This window comes from Leopardus geoffroyi, chromosome D3, assembly GCF_018350155.1.
Source record: "Leopardus geoffroyi isolate Oge1 chromosome D3, O.geoffroyi_Oge1_pat1.0, whole genome shotgun sequence".
Lineage (NCBI taxonomy): Eukaryota > Metazoa > Chordata > Mammalia > Carnivora > Felidae > Leopardus > Leopardus geoffroyi.
In genome coordinates, this window is record NC_059339.1 from 22,764,740 (window position 1) to 22,778,569 (window position 13,830).

The 13,830-nt window shown below is 50.2% G+C and overlaps 1 protein-coding gene across 2 annotated transcripts in view; it reads left to right on the forward strand.

Annotated features, from left to right (window-relative positions):
* The first annotated feature begins 514 nt into the window (after window positions 1-514).
* TBC1D10A (TBC1 domain family member 10A) overlaps window positions 515-13,830 on the forward strand; it is a 34,442-nt gene continuing 21,126 nt past the window's right edge. Inside the window, exon 1 of one of the 2 annotated variants that reach the window (XM_045458356.1) lies at window positions 515-3,462. In XM_045458356.1, coding sequence (XP_045314312.1) covers window positions 3,143-3,462 — 320 coding nt within the window. In that variant the 5' untranslated portion in view covers window positions 515-3,142. The remainder of the gene's footprint in view (window positions 3,463-13,830) is intronic. The other variant, XM_045458357.1, reaches the window with a different exon arrangement.

Below are 13,830 nucleotides of genomic sequence, written 5' to 3' on the forward strand. Positions count from 1 at the left end.
GTCTACCTGGATGTCTCACGCCATTGCCAAAGGCCTCTTAGTATTTCAGGGAGCCACATGACTCTGCAGGGGATTCCTGTGGATCATTCATTCATTCACTCTTGCTTTGTTACTTCAGTCTGATCACCCCAATCTCTGAGCCTGCTTCTTTGTGAGCTTTGCAACTTGCTGCCCTGCTTCCTGCCCACTTTTTCCTAGATCCCCACAGAGAAGCTTCCTTATTTCCATCTACTCCTCACCCCCACCAACACCCTTTCCCCTAACATTCTTCCTACCTTACCCTGTTTTATTTTCTTTTTCACACACATGTTCTTCCTCTACTGCAATATAAACTGTTGGTCCTGGTCTTCATCTCTCTTGCTCACTAAATATCAGATAAAGAGTTCTGGAATTTGAAGTAAAGAAATGTAACAATTGAGTGTCTACTATGTGCTGGAGGCTTCAGAAACAGTTCATGGAGTTTACCATATGTCTTTTTTTTTTTTTTTTTTTTTTTTTTTTTTTTTAAGTAAGCTCTACATCCAATGTGGAGTTTGAAATCATGACCCTGAGATGAAGAGTTGCATGCTCTACTGACTGAGCCAGCCAGATGCCCCATCACCAAGTAATTATTGACATTTTTCAGAAGAGGAAGCTGAGGTTCTGAGAAGTGAAGTGATTTTGCATAAGAAACGCCCAGTTATTGAGGGGCACAGCCATGAAATGAAGTCTCCCAAGCCATGTTCCATTGGTTAGATTAGGTAAACACCCCTGCTGCAGCCACAGGCCGTGGTGGGAAATATTCAAGACAATAATGGATTTGCAAAGTGCTTTGCAAACTACAAACATCAGCACTCCTGGCTTCCATCTACTGAGTACCTCCATGTGTCAGATGCTTAGCACATATTATCACACCAAAGTCTCAGAACAACTGCCCCAAGGAGGTATATTTTCCAGTATTTCCACTTTGCAGATGAGGAAATGGGCTCAGAGAGAAGTGGTTTGTCTAAGGTACACAGTGACAGCTGAGATTTGAATTCTGGGTGGTCTTGTGTAAGAAAATTAAAAGCTGGGGCCTCAAGGCCTTAACTTGAGAAACATTTACTCTTCCAAAGATGGACACCCAGGTGCTTCTAATATCCCTCACCCCCACTGCAAATACCTCTGAGCTAAACATCACTGCGCCTATGCCCTTACAGAGCTGAACATATTTGGAATATGATCATCCTAAGACCAGAATTATGAAGTCAAAGGGTTGTCAATACTTTGCCCAACTTCAGGTCTCACATATGCTCTCCGTGTGTCTGGCTCCTCTCTCCCTTCCCTGGGATAGGCCCACATCCCCATGTAAGGCCCACTCTGCCCCTCCTAGGAGCTAGGAGTAAGAGCCCACCACTGTCTAGAGCCATTGGAGAGGAGGAATGTCCTCCTAGACTTGAGAGTTTAAGACCAAAATAGCCTGCGCCCAGTCCCACGTCTGCTGTTGCCCTGTTTATAGAAAACCAGAAGCCTATGGAATGTGAAGATTGCACAGTGAAGTCTTCAAGAATGTCTGGGCCATGTGGCATCAAGGAAACACCCGGTGAAATCACTCAAGTCTTAAGACCCCCTTCTTGGGACCATGCCATGGGCCCCTTAGCCTGCCCCAGGCTCCGCAGCTCAGGCCTGGCTCTCACAGTGCTTTCTTTTTTCTGGGTCTGTCTGCCTCACAGATCTATGGGGAATATCAGATGACAACGTGGTTGTGACTTGTAAACTATAAAGTACTGGGCTTAACTGAGGAGCTATTATAGTGACTCTAAGTGTTGACAATCCTGGGGTGAGAAGTAGGCTTCTGGGAGCTAAGTCTATATAGATACAATTGGTCCATGCCTCCCCATAAACTGTTGGTAAGAGCTATTTTCAAATCCTGCCTCTGCCACAGCTATTGCTGGGACTTTAGGGAGCTGATTTAACTTCCCTGAACCTCAGGGTTTTTTTTTTAACTGTAAAAATGGGACAAAATTGTATCTACCTCATTGCACGAAGGTTCCAAGAGATGGTGTGACCAATTTGGAAAACAGTTTGCCAGTTCCTCCCTCAGAAGATTAACAGGTTACCATATAACCTAGAAATTCCCACTCCTAGGTATTTACCCAAGAAAAACAAAAATGTATGTCCATACAAAAGCTTGTACCTGACCATCACTGGCAAATGGATAAACAAATGTAGTATTGCATTTGGTGCAATATTATTCAGGCACAGAAAGGAGTGAAGTACTGATAACATGCTACAACATGGATGAACCTTGAAAACATGCTGAATGAAAGAAGCCAGACACAAAGGCCACGTTGTATGATTCCATTTCTATGAAATGTCCAGAAAGGGCAAATCTTTAGAAACAGAAAGCAGACTTGTGGTTGCCAGAGACTAGGGGAGGAAGGATGGTGAGTGACTGCTAATGGATAGGAATTTGGGGGGTGATGAAAATGTTCTAAAATTAGGTTGTGGTGATAGTTGCACAACTCCACAAATATGCTTAAAACGATTGAACTATACACTTTAAACTGGTGATTTTTATGGTAGGTTAGTTATGTCTCAATAAAGCTGCTGGGAAAAAGATTACAAGAGGAAGGTAGAACTTGGGGCAATGAGTGTCTCAATAAACGTTGGTCATTACTCTTATTAACTGGGTCTCCCAAGGGCTCATTTAAAGCCCTAGAGGCAGTGAGCAGAGGTTGCTGAACTTCTAGCTCAGCCTGTGTCTTTAAGAAGTTGAGTGTCCCTGGGCGAATCCCTGGACCCTTCCTAGGTCTCAGAGGTCCTCATAAACGGTTGAAACCATCCCTACCTACATCCCTGGGGTCTCGCGAGGAGCCAGGGGCTCAGGAGGCAATGCGGAATCCCCAGCGCACTCCCGCAGCCTGTGACTGAGCGGCGCTTGCAGGTGACGGGCGGGCGGGAGCCAACCGAGAAAGGCCCGAGGAGCTTTTTCAGGTAAGCTCTCTTGATTGACAGCCCGGGGGGGAGGGCTCCCAGTGACGGCTGCCCCGCCCCCTCACGTCGGGTCGGTTGGCGCCAGTCTAGGGCAGGTGGGCGGGCCCTGGGGTCCGCTGCGCCCATTGGGCGTGGGGGGAAGCTCCCGGGAGGGCCTAGGGCCCCGCCCCTGGCCTTGCGGCGGCCAATGGACGCGGCGCGTGGGCGGGGCGTCGGCGGCGTCGGCGGCGGCCCTGAGACTGAGGCGGCTGAGGTGGCTGAGGTGGCCGCTGGGGCTGAGGCGGCGGGCGCGGCCAGGATGGCGAAGAGCCGCGGAGAGAACGGGCCGCGCGCGCCCGCGGCCGAAGGAAGTCTGTCCGGGACCCGGGAGAGCCTGGCCCCGGGCCCCGACGCCGCAGCCGCGGACGAGCTCAGCTCTCTCGGCTCCGACTCGGAGGCCAACGGCTTCGCCGAACGCCGCATCGACAAGTTCGGCTTCATCGTGGGCTCGCAAGGCGCGGAGGGCGCGTGAGTAGCGCCGGGGCTCGGGGCCAGGGGCCGGGGCCGGCGCGGGACCTTCGCGGGGGGCCTCGACGCTGACGGAGCTGCCCTCAGGACAGACCGACAAGCTCCCCTCCCAACCGGGGACAACTGACCCCTTCTCTCCCTGCCCCCCCCCCCCACTCCCTCAACCAGGGCCGACTGACCCGCCCCTCATTCGCGAGCCTGCTTCCGACCTAAGGACAGACAACCCTCCACCCAGCCCCCGCCCTCCAGACACATTGACCCGCCCCCAAGAAGGGCCCACAGTGCCCTCCTCCCAACTGCGGGACAGAACGACAGACACCTGGCCCAACCCCACTGCTGCCACCGCGGCCTTAGGCCTGATTGTGCCACCCCTGACAGGCTCACAGATGGCTACCCCTCCCCCGACACATACCTTCTCTACTCCCATCCCCCAAGACCCACAGATGCCCTGTCTCCACCCTACTACCCCGCACCAGGGGGATACTTTAGGGAGAGGGACTTCAAAGGGACAGACTGCCCTGCCCTCATTCCACTCCAGGACAGACTGACCCCTTACCTCAACACACACAGGCTCCTGGGTGGACTGGACTGACATTGGTCATCTCCCTCCCAGACAGTCCCACCCTGGGGCAGATAGTCCCTTCCCTTCAGGGTAGGGTCAGAGAGTGCTCTCCCCGCCCTTCAGAGGCTGATTTCTCCTCACTGGCAACAGGTGGGCAGACACTCCCCCTTCTTGGTACCCACAGGGTGACAGTGCCTCACCTCCAGGACAGACTGTTGGCTGTCTTTGTGTATGCTGTGGAAACACACACCTCCTCCCAAACACAGACCCTTGAGGGGGCAGTCATGGAGACAGCAGGGTCCGTGCTGGTAGCACACTCTGATCCCCCACCCCCAGAGCCTCCAGGACCCAGCTGGCAGGCAGAGATATGCAAGGCAGTGAAGCAGCACCTTCCCTCCAAGCTGGGTAACTGGGCAGCCCCACTGCCCCACAGAACCCTCTGAGAAGGACAGACTCCAGACCCCACTCCCATTCCAGCTGTCCTGTCACATGAGACCAGTGTTCTGCACAGAATTGACAAGCCTTCCTCCTGGTGTGCCTCCCCTTCAACAGAGGGCCTCACACAATTACCTGTGGAGGCCCCACAAGACTCAGCCAAGATCCTACTCCACATGGTCCTTTCTCCCCTTCTCTGACCAGTTGTGACTGTCCAAGCCTCTTCCAGCCTCTCTTATGACTAATGAAAGTGCCTTGACCATCTGTTAAGAACCCCACCCCATACAAGCAGCCCCATAAAGGTCACTTCCGGATTTCTCCCAGTTTCAAATTCACCAGGCCTCCTTCTCCTTTGGAGAAATATAGCCCCCTCCTCTAAGGAGAGCTGTCTCTTACCCACTGGACTGTGTCCTCCAGCCTCTCCCCACTTGCTCACAGCAGGCTAAACCTTGTCCAGTGCAGGACCCCAGAGATCACCCTTTATTCTGATGCTTCATCTTGCTATGATGCTTTGTCACAGCTCCCCAGGGATTAGCCTGTGAGAACCCAAAGGGGACCTAGAGTATATATATATATATATTTTTTTTTAATTTTTAACGTTTATTTATTTTTGAGACAGAGAGAGACAGAGTATGAACGGGGGAGGGTCAGAGAGAGGGAGACACAGAATCCGAAACAGGCTCCAGGCTCTGAGCTGTCAGCACAGAGCCCGACGCGGGGCTCAAACTCACGGACCGCGAGATCATGACCTGAGCCGAAGTCGGCTGCTTAACCGACTGAGCCACCCAGGCGCCCCTAGAGTATATTTTTTGAATTGAGGGATCAATTTTTGAATCAGTAGGGATCAGGGCCCTGAGAGGGATGGGATCTTGAGAAGTGGGAAAGGAGTTCCCAGTTGCATTTGTGGGTTCTTGGAAGGAGGACCTCAAATTTGCCTGTGAGTTCTAAGAGATAAGAATTCCTGCTATATTCTTACCAGACAGTTAACCAGATATCGGGGTACACAGTGATATAGTGGGAAAAGACCAGACTTAGGAAAAAAATCACACTTGCTAGCTGTGTGACCTTGGGCAAGATCCTGAATCTCTGAGCCTGTTTGCTCACCATAAAGGGCAGCAGTCACATGTACTCCCAAGATTACTATGGGGATTAAATGAAATCAGGTATATGAAGGTGCCTAGCACTGTGCCTGACCCAAGTAGTGGCCCAGAATATGTTAGTTTCCTTTCTTTTCCTTCTAAGGGTCTGAGAACTGATGAGAAAAATGAGGGCGTACCTCTGGTATTTTTTAACAGAGAGACGCCCCAGTGGGAGCACCTCCCTTTGGCTGTATTCCCCCACCAGACAGCCAGACATCTGTCTTCCCCACACTCCAACCACAAACCCAGATTTTGCAGATGCCCTCTACCTCACTGGTGTTTATAGAACTGGGACTGAGATGGGGTCCCAGGCTCCTTTCTCTCTCCCTGCCTCACTTTCTTGACCCTCTTGGTCAACCTAAAATCTCTGGTGTCTGAAAGTTTTGACTGTTCCCTGCTGAGTTTATAATGTGGTTCCAAGGAAGCCAAAAGTAAGTCCCTGCCCAAAGCCATAACAGGGGAAGTTATGGAAAGTATCAGGGTGATTGCCCTAAAGCTAATCTCGTGGTTAAGGGCTAGGAGTCCGTGTGTTATCCCAGAGAGTGAAACATTAGCACTGATGGCTGCAGTGGAGAGGGCAGGAACTCTGGCTCTAGATTAAAGGTCCATTTCAGCCACCCTGGACCAAAGGTTGTCTCAAGATGGTCAGTTTTGGCAGTTACCAGGGGCTTGGGGGCAGGGAAGAAAGCAGATCAGAGGCTACCCTGCTTAGGTGACTGTTAGGTGCTTGGCATGAGTAGATCATAAAATCATAGACTGTTGGAACTGGAAGGGATCTTAAGAGATTGACTGAGCTTAGCCCTTGCTGTTACAGATAAGGAAACCAAAGCCCAGAGAGGAGAATCACTTACTTAAGAACACACAGCATATTAGTTGGCAGAACCAGGACTTGAACCCAGGGTTTCTGACTCCTAGGTCAGGATAGTTTCCACTGCTTTCACCATCCATTAATACAGCCTGTGGTCCCAACAGGAAACCAGGTGCCAGGTAGGTAGAACAGAAGGTTCTTAGCAGGAACCTGCCTGCCCTCACTTTCCCTGGCTTAGCTCAGTAGTGTAGGAGGCTAACAAGTCCTGCCCAGCAAGGGTAAGAGTGTGTTGTCATTACCAGTTCATTAGACTATCAACTTTAGGGCTGGGGCCAGGCTTATTCACCTTTTTCTATTCAGGCCTGCAGAGAAGTAAATGCTCAACTAGTATTTACTTACTGAATGACATTAACTGACAGACATTTCAAGTCAGAGAGCTGAAAGTGACCTTAGAGATGGCAATCATCATACAGATAGGTAAACTGAGATCTGAGAGAACTGATTAGCCTCACCTCTTCAGTCTGTTAAGATCAAAGCCAGAAATTGAACCCAGAACTCCTGATTCCCAGCCCTGAGCCTTTTCTACTTCTTCACCTCATCTGTCTTTTGAGCCTACTCTGTGGGGCACCTTTGGTAAGCCTGTGATAGTCCTCGCCTGCACGTGAGCAGAAGCCAGTGAGGAAAGACAAGAAAGCAACCAAACCAGCAAAGAGCCCTGTGGGAGGCATGGACTCAGACAGAGGAGCTGATAGCATTAGTTCTTTTGGCTTGATTGGGAGTTGAGCTGGTTGTTGAAGCCCAGGAAGGACCAGAGGAGGAAAAAGAAGTGTCCTTAGAGGGGAGGGGTAGGAAGAGTGATGTTACCGTTCCTATCACCTTGGGGTAGGAAGAGCAGATCTATACGGGGAAGTCCCTTCTGCAGCATAGGGGAGGGGTCATGAAGGAAAAGAAGGATACCAGTTGGATACTAGGTCTCCTGGCCCAAGGGAGATGGCCTGAGAGAGATGGGTTCCCAACCTCCCGCTACTTTTCCCATGTAATTGCCAGGACTGGCTTCCTTAGGCTGGAGCTTCCCACCCAGCTTCAGTCTGCTCAGTGCTGCAGGCCAGATGAGGTGAGGAGCTATGCTTTCTGGGATCCCGTGGGTGTTGGCTTCCTGCTAGGGGAGAGAGAGATCTGAGCTGGGTCCAGAGAGAAACATCTGGAACAGTAGTGTTGTCTTCGGCTGATTCAGTTCTCCTGTCCCCTGGGGTTCTCCACTACTCCTAGCCAACTATGGCAGCCCTGTGGCTTTGGAAATCGTAGAACTGGCTTAATTGGCATCCCTATAGTTTGGTTTGTGCCAGTTTTTGTTGGGGTAGGGCCAGGGCCCTCCTGGCAGGCCAGAGCCTGTCTCCCTGCCTTCCCACCACCTTCTCCAGCTTGTAAGCTCAGAGCATCCTCTTTTCTTGAGCTATTATGGTTCCCAGGAGAGCATGGAACTGGCAATGGAGTGGTCCCTGGGTGGTCCATCTGAAAGGAGGCGGCTGTACATGTGGACTAGACCACAGGCCCTCCATTTTCTCTCCTCCTTCTCTTTCCAGCTTCAAAGGAAAATCCGGTTTGGTGGCCCTGTGGGTGTTCTAGGGCCTCAGACAAGACTTGACTTGGTGAAGGGGAAGGCCAGTGCACCAGCTGCTGCCCTGGGAAGGTGCCTGCATGTCCGCCTGCTAGGAAATCCTAAGCTGTGGGAAAGAGATAAAGCAGTGGGACCTGCTTGATGTTTTGTCCTCCTAGCATCTGGGTTTGAAACAGGACCTCTAGAGGACCAGTGAGGCCTGGCTCTGGTCCAGCCACCCAATCTGTTTACACTGAGGTGGGGGAAAGAAGATGCTCTGTGTTCCCTCTTCACACAAACTCTGGAGTCTGGCTGTCTGTGTGACTTTGGACATGTTGCTGCACTTTACTAAGTCTTAGTTTCTCACTGTGAAATGGTTGTGATAATACTGATTTTGCAGGATGTTGGTGAGGTTTAAATGAGCTGATGTTTGAAAAGAGCCTGGCACACAGTACAGTAGGTGCTCAATGAATGTTCTTGCTCCTTTTATTAAATGTTTATTTATTTATTTATTTTTAGTAATCTCTACACCTAACATGGGGCTTGAACTCATGACCCCGAGATCATGCCCTCGTGGTCATGCAAGAGAGTTGCATGCTCTTGTGACTGAACCAGCCAGGTGCCCTTGTTCTTGCTTCTTTTTAAGACTGGAGTGGCTAGTGGTCCTGTCTTTTCATTTTCTACTTGTATCTCTAGATATGATGATGAGTGTCAGTGAGGTCCATTCTCCTGCGGGGAGGAGTGAACTCTAACCAGTGGTGCACCCTCACTTTCCCCGGAGAGAGATAGTTATCCCCATTCTATAGATGAACACATCAAAGATCTGAGAAGAAAGTGCCCAAGGTTTGCCAGCTGGTAAATGGCAGAACTAGGACTAGAACCTGTTTCTCAATGCTAAATCCAGTGACTAAGCCTTGCTAATGTGGCAGCAGGCAGATGACAGGTGTTCAGTAGTCCCAGAGGCCCCCACACCCAGAGCAGGAGTTAGCAGGAACTTGGCTACCTCTCCAACCTGGTGTGGAGGGCAGTGTGAGTCTCAGTACAGCTTAAGTCCATAGCCAGCCAAATCACAGAAAGACCCAGTGAGAAAGATCCTTGGGGAGGCCCTGAAAGCATGACCAGACTGGCCTGGTCTAGTCCTCCCATAGGCTAGAGTCCACACTGCATTGCTCTTGACCCCAAAATACTGCTTACTGGTCATCTGACTTTGATATCCAGTCTGTGCCTTTGTTTCTTTGTAGATTAGGCAGGGATTATGCTCCCCATACAGGTGAGGAATCTGAGGCTTGGAGCAGCCTTGCAGTTAGTTAACAATGGAGCCAAATTAAGGAGGAATCCCAGATCTTCTGATACTCAGCACACTGCTACCCTATATGTCAGTGCCCATTCTCTTCCTGACTCCAAGCCAATTGAGCCTCCAGGCCAGGAGACATTGCCCACCAGAGCAGAACCCAGCCATCATCCACTCATTGTCAGTGCCCTAGTTGATCACTTTAACCTGCAGGCAGCACAGCTGAGGGGGGAGGAGGCCTCCTTTAGCTGCTTTGTCTGCCCCTGACAAATCTGCTGTCCAGGGCCCAAGGAACCTCCCTGGCAGAGGGAAAGCTGTCCTGTCCTCCCCACTGGCAAACCAAAGCTCCTGATGCTTCACCTGGTTAGAAGCCTCCTATCCAGGATTTCAGGGTAGCTGCCAACTTTGGCTTTATTTATCTCACTTTTCTTTTTCCCTTCTTCATCCCACCTACTCTGTTTCATGCCGTGTATAGCTCCTAAGAGGCTGTCACAGCTTAGCTCTTTACTGCTCCTCAGGTAGGGAAGTAAGCAGCAGACTCAGGAGTCTGGGAGAGAAAGCCAAGGCTTACTTTTGCCAGCTTATCCACCTTAGTAGTGAGCTTATTTACCAAACATTTATTGAGCACCTACTCTGTTAGCCCCTGTGATTGGAACAAAGGATTCAGAATTGAACAAGGCATCTTTGTCTTATTGCCCTCAAGAGGTTCATAGACTTGTTGGAAAATAGAACCACAAATAAATCATTACAATGTTGAGCAATAAAGGCCATAATTGAGGTGTGTGGTCGCTCTGGAATATATAGGAAGAAATAGCCAGCTCCATCTATAGGAGCCCAGGAAGAAGTGACATTTGATCCAGGCCTCAGAAGTAGCAAGGAAGGGCATTTCACTGGGTGGGAGGGGACCTATGTACAAGACCCCCTCCCCCCCACCAAAATCCAGCTGTTTAAGAAACATGGTATGCCAAGAAGAGAGGTGACAAGAAGAGCAGAAGGCAGGAGGTGGATGTGAAGCAAGGGGAGGCTAGGAAAGTAGGTTGGGCAGACCATGCCTAGCCTTGAATGTCAGACTGAGGCCTCCTGTGTTTCATCAAAGTCAGCCTGGTGCTGGTGTGGAAGATGGCATAGGGAAGAACTGGACCACAGGCAGCAAGACCAGTTGAGAGAGCTCAGAACAGCCCAAAAGGGCTATGGAGAGGCCTGGAAGATGTCTGGAGCTGTGAGGATGAAGAGGCCAGCAAATCAGTAGGGCTTGGTGCCTGGCAGGCTGTGTGGACTGATGGGGAATTGGGAAGTCTCAGGATAAGCTGAAGAGGCCCTAGTCTCTCACAGAACCCATGCTGGGGCCTTCTGGCCACAGGGAGGGAAGGCCAGCTGTGGCCTTCCTGTGAAGTGGACAGTGGGCTGCTGCTAACTCTGCTTTGTCACAGCCCTGGGCTCCCCAAGGTGCCTGGCATGGCTGGCATGCCCAGGACACATCAAGGGGTTCTTTGTCTCTCTCCAGTGGGAGAGCGGGTTAGCTGGCCTGGTTGGGAGGGGGTGGGGTGAGTGGTACTGAGCTTTGTGTTCTCTGCCCAGTAAACATACTGGATGGCAAGGAGAGCCAGACTCCTCTCCAAGGAGAGAGGAGTAAGGCCTAAGGGCATAGAAAACCAGCCTTAGGGTAGTGTGCAGCTTCAGAGGGTAGGTTTGGGGTTTGGGGGTTTGGGCATAGATAAACTGATCAAGGGGAGGCAGATGGCAGCCAGGGCTGGCTTGACCTCAACCTCATGTCTTTATTCTGTTCCTGGAGGTGGTTCCTCAGATGGGACAGGTGGAAATAAGTCCAGTACCTATGAGAAGATGAACCCCTTAGCACTTAGGGACGTTACCAGCCATTTCTCAGAGATTAAAGATTCTGGCTGGAAATATAGGTTTAGGCTAGTAGTCGGAAAAGGCTCTGAATGAGGCACAGGAGTCAAGGCACTAATGCCGGCTCTACCTCAGACCGTTATGGTATATGACTTAGGCACATCCCCTCACTTGATCATGGGACTGATGCTCCCTGTTTCTCACCCAGCACTTACTATGTGTACAGCTGTGTGCTAGGCTCAGGGGATGCAGATCTGGTCCTGCCCTCCCGGGCTTACAGCCTAGCAGGGAAGTGAGACGTTCAGTAGGTAGTTAAAGGCATGGCCTGTGTACAAAAGGACTGTGAGGATCAAATGAGATAAGTGGATTATGAGCATAGCATAAACAAAGACTACTGAACAGGGGTCAGGAGACCTGAGTCCTGGCCTCGTGGATCCCTAACTAGCTGTGCGACCTTGAGAAATTTGCTTAATCTTTCTAAGCCTCAGTTTTCCCCACATATAAACTAAGGTAGTTTTTTTTTTTTTTTTTTTTTTTTTTAATGTTTATTTTTGAGAGAGAGCACATGCATGCACGCACATTAGCTGGGGAGGGGCAGAAAGAGAAGGAGACAGAGGATCTGAAGTGGGTTCTGGGATGACAGCAGAGAGCCTGATGCTGGGCTTGAACTCACGAAACCATGAGACCGTGGCCTGAGCTGAAGTCAGACGTTTAACTAGCTGAGCCCCCCAGGTACCCCTAAACTAAGGCAGTTTTAATGGGATGATGTTGAAAAGCTCTTCACTTCTAATATTCTGAGACTGACCTTGGAGTATATGAAAAGTGCTTTGAGAAGTTTTTTATGAGGTATCACGCAAGTGCAAGGGGTCGTTATGGCACAGCCCACAGAAGCCAGTTCTTTCAGCATGCTCTGTTCTTCTTGTGGGAGGACCTCTCTTTGTGTGTAGGACCAGTGGCCCTCATGTCTTAGGGAGTATAATCAAATCAAAGGATGCTTTGATTTGTTTAGCTCTTTAGTCTGCAAAGTGCTTTCATTCCCATTGCCTTACAGTAGTCCTTATAGGAGCAATGGGAAATTGGTAGGCTAAGTTTTATTTTCCCGTTTACAGCCAAGGAAACCAAAGCTGAGCAAGTAATGGAATTGGGCCTGGGACTCAGGACTGCTTTTTTCCAGTTTTCTATCTTACCAAAGCTCGTGGCCACTGTGTGGCCTCTCTGGCCCCTCCCTGTCTCAGCTTTAGAACTTCAGTTCAGCCCCAAGTGTTTGTGTTTCTCCTAGTAGGCCTCTCAAGTTGTTTGAATTGTTGTGATGAATGGAGCACTTCTTGTCCCAGATCTCCACACACAGCCCCTCATATGTACCCCAAGACAAGGCAGGAACAGCTGGCTAGTGAGGGGGTCCAGAAACATAGTGTGGAGAGCTCTTGTTCCTTCGGAGTGCACCCTGGGCCCTAGACTCTGTATGTCCAGAAACGATCCTTTCCAACCGTCCACTTTTGGAGGATGCTGCTTCTTTTCCCTTACCTCTCTATATTGGTTTCACAAAAAGGGAGAACCTAAATTTGACCCTTGGGTTTAAGACACAGGCTGACCTGACTTCTAGTCCTGGCTCTTGTCACTTTCTGGTCATGTGACCTCTCTAAGGTAAATAGGCCGTGTTGACACTGGGAGAGAGGGGTGTTATGAGGATTAAGAGAGCTAATGTTGGTAAAACACCCAGCACAGTGTCTGTCACAAAATAAAGGTACAGGGTGGCTCTTATAATTCGAGTGTGAATTATCCTCTGAAGTTTACTTCAAGCCTTTGGCATAATGGTGAGACAGCAAGGCAATATGGGTGTGAAGATCCAGATTTCTTTATGTGCTCTGCCCACCACCCTTGGGAGTGGTGGGCAGAGGAGCCAGTCCCACTCAGCTTGTGGTCTGGAGCATTCTGGCATGCCAGGGCAGACTGGGAATCCCCCCATCAGTTCCTCTTTGAGTCATTTGGAACAGAGTCCTCAGGTGACCCTGACTCGGAGGGCCTGATCTTCCTTCTCTTTGGACTGTGAAGATCAAGCAGAAGTGAGAATAAAGGTGGGTCTCCTGAAAGATTCACCTCAAAGCATGTAACCATAGTGCTGCCTGGGACCTCAGCCTTCCTGGGTAGTGGCAGTTACTTGGGGAAGAAATCAGAATTTGCTTCATAATTACTACCACCCTCCTTCTGTGCTTCTTGTAGACTTTGACCCTGAGCTTCCTGTCCTGCTTCAGGGTGACCTCCTCCACCCTCCCAGCATAGTCACATGGTAATGCCGGTTCACAGAGGAGCCTGAATGGTGGACCAGGCTTTTACTGACACTGCCCCTATTTAATTCTGTGAGATACAGTTCATCATAATCTCCATTTCACAGAAGCAGATACCAAATTTCAGAGAGGTAAAGTGACTTGCCAAACACCACACAGTTTATGGCTCTGAGTCCACAAAGCTCCAAGTTCCCTGGGATCAAGGCTGGTATGAACCCTGCCTAGTGGTTAGCACTCTGTGCTGGAGTTGAGTGACAGAGCAGAAGAAGAATAGGGTCTGGATTCATCTCCCAGGGCTGTCTTCTGCTCACCCTAGACCTTAGATAGTTACTGGCTTACTGAAAACCTGTTTCTTCATCTGTGGAAGGGGAGGCAGTGATAATTAGAGGACCTATTTCAT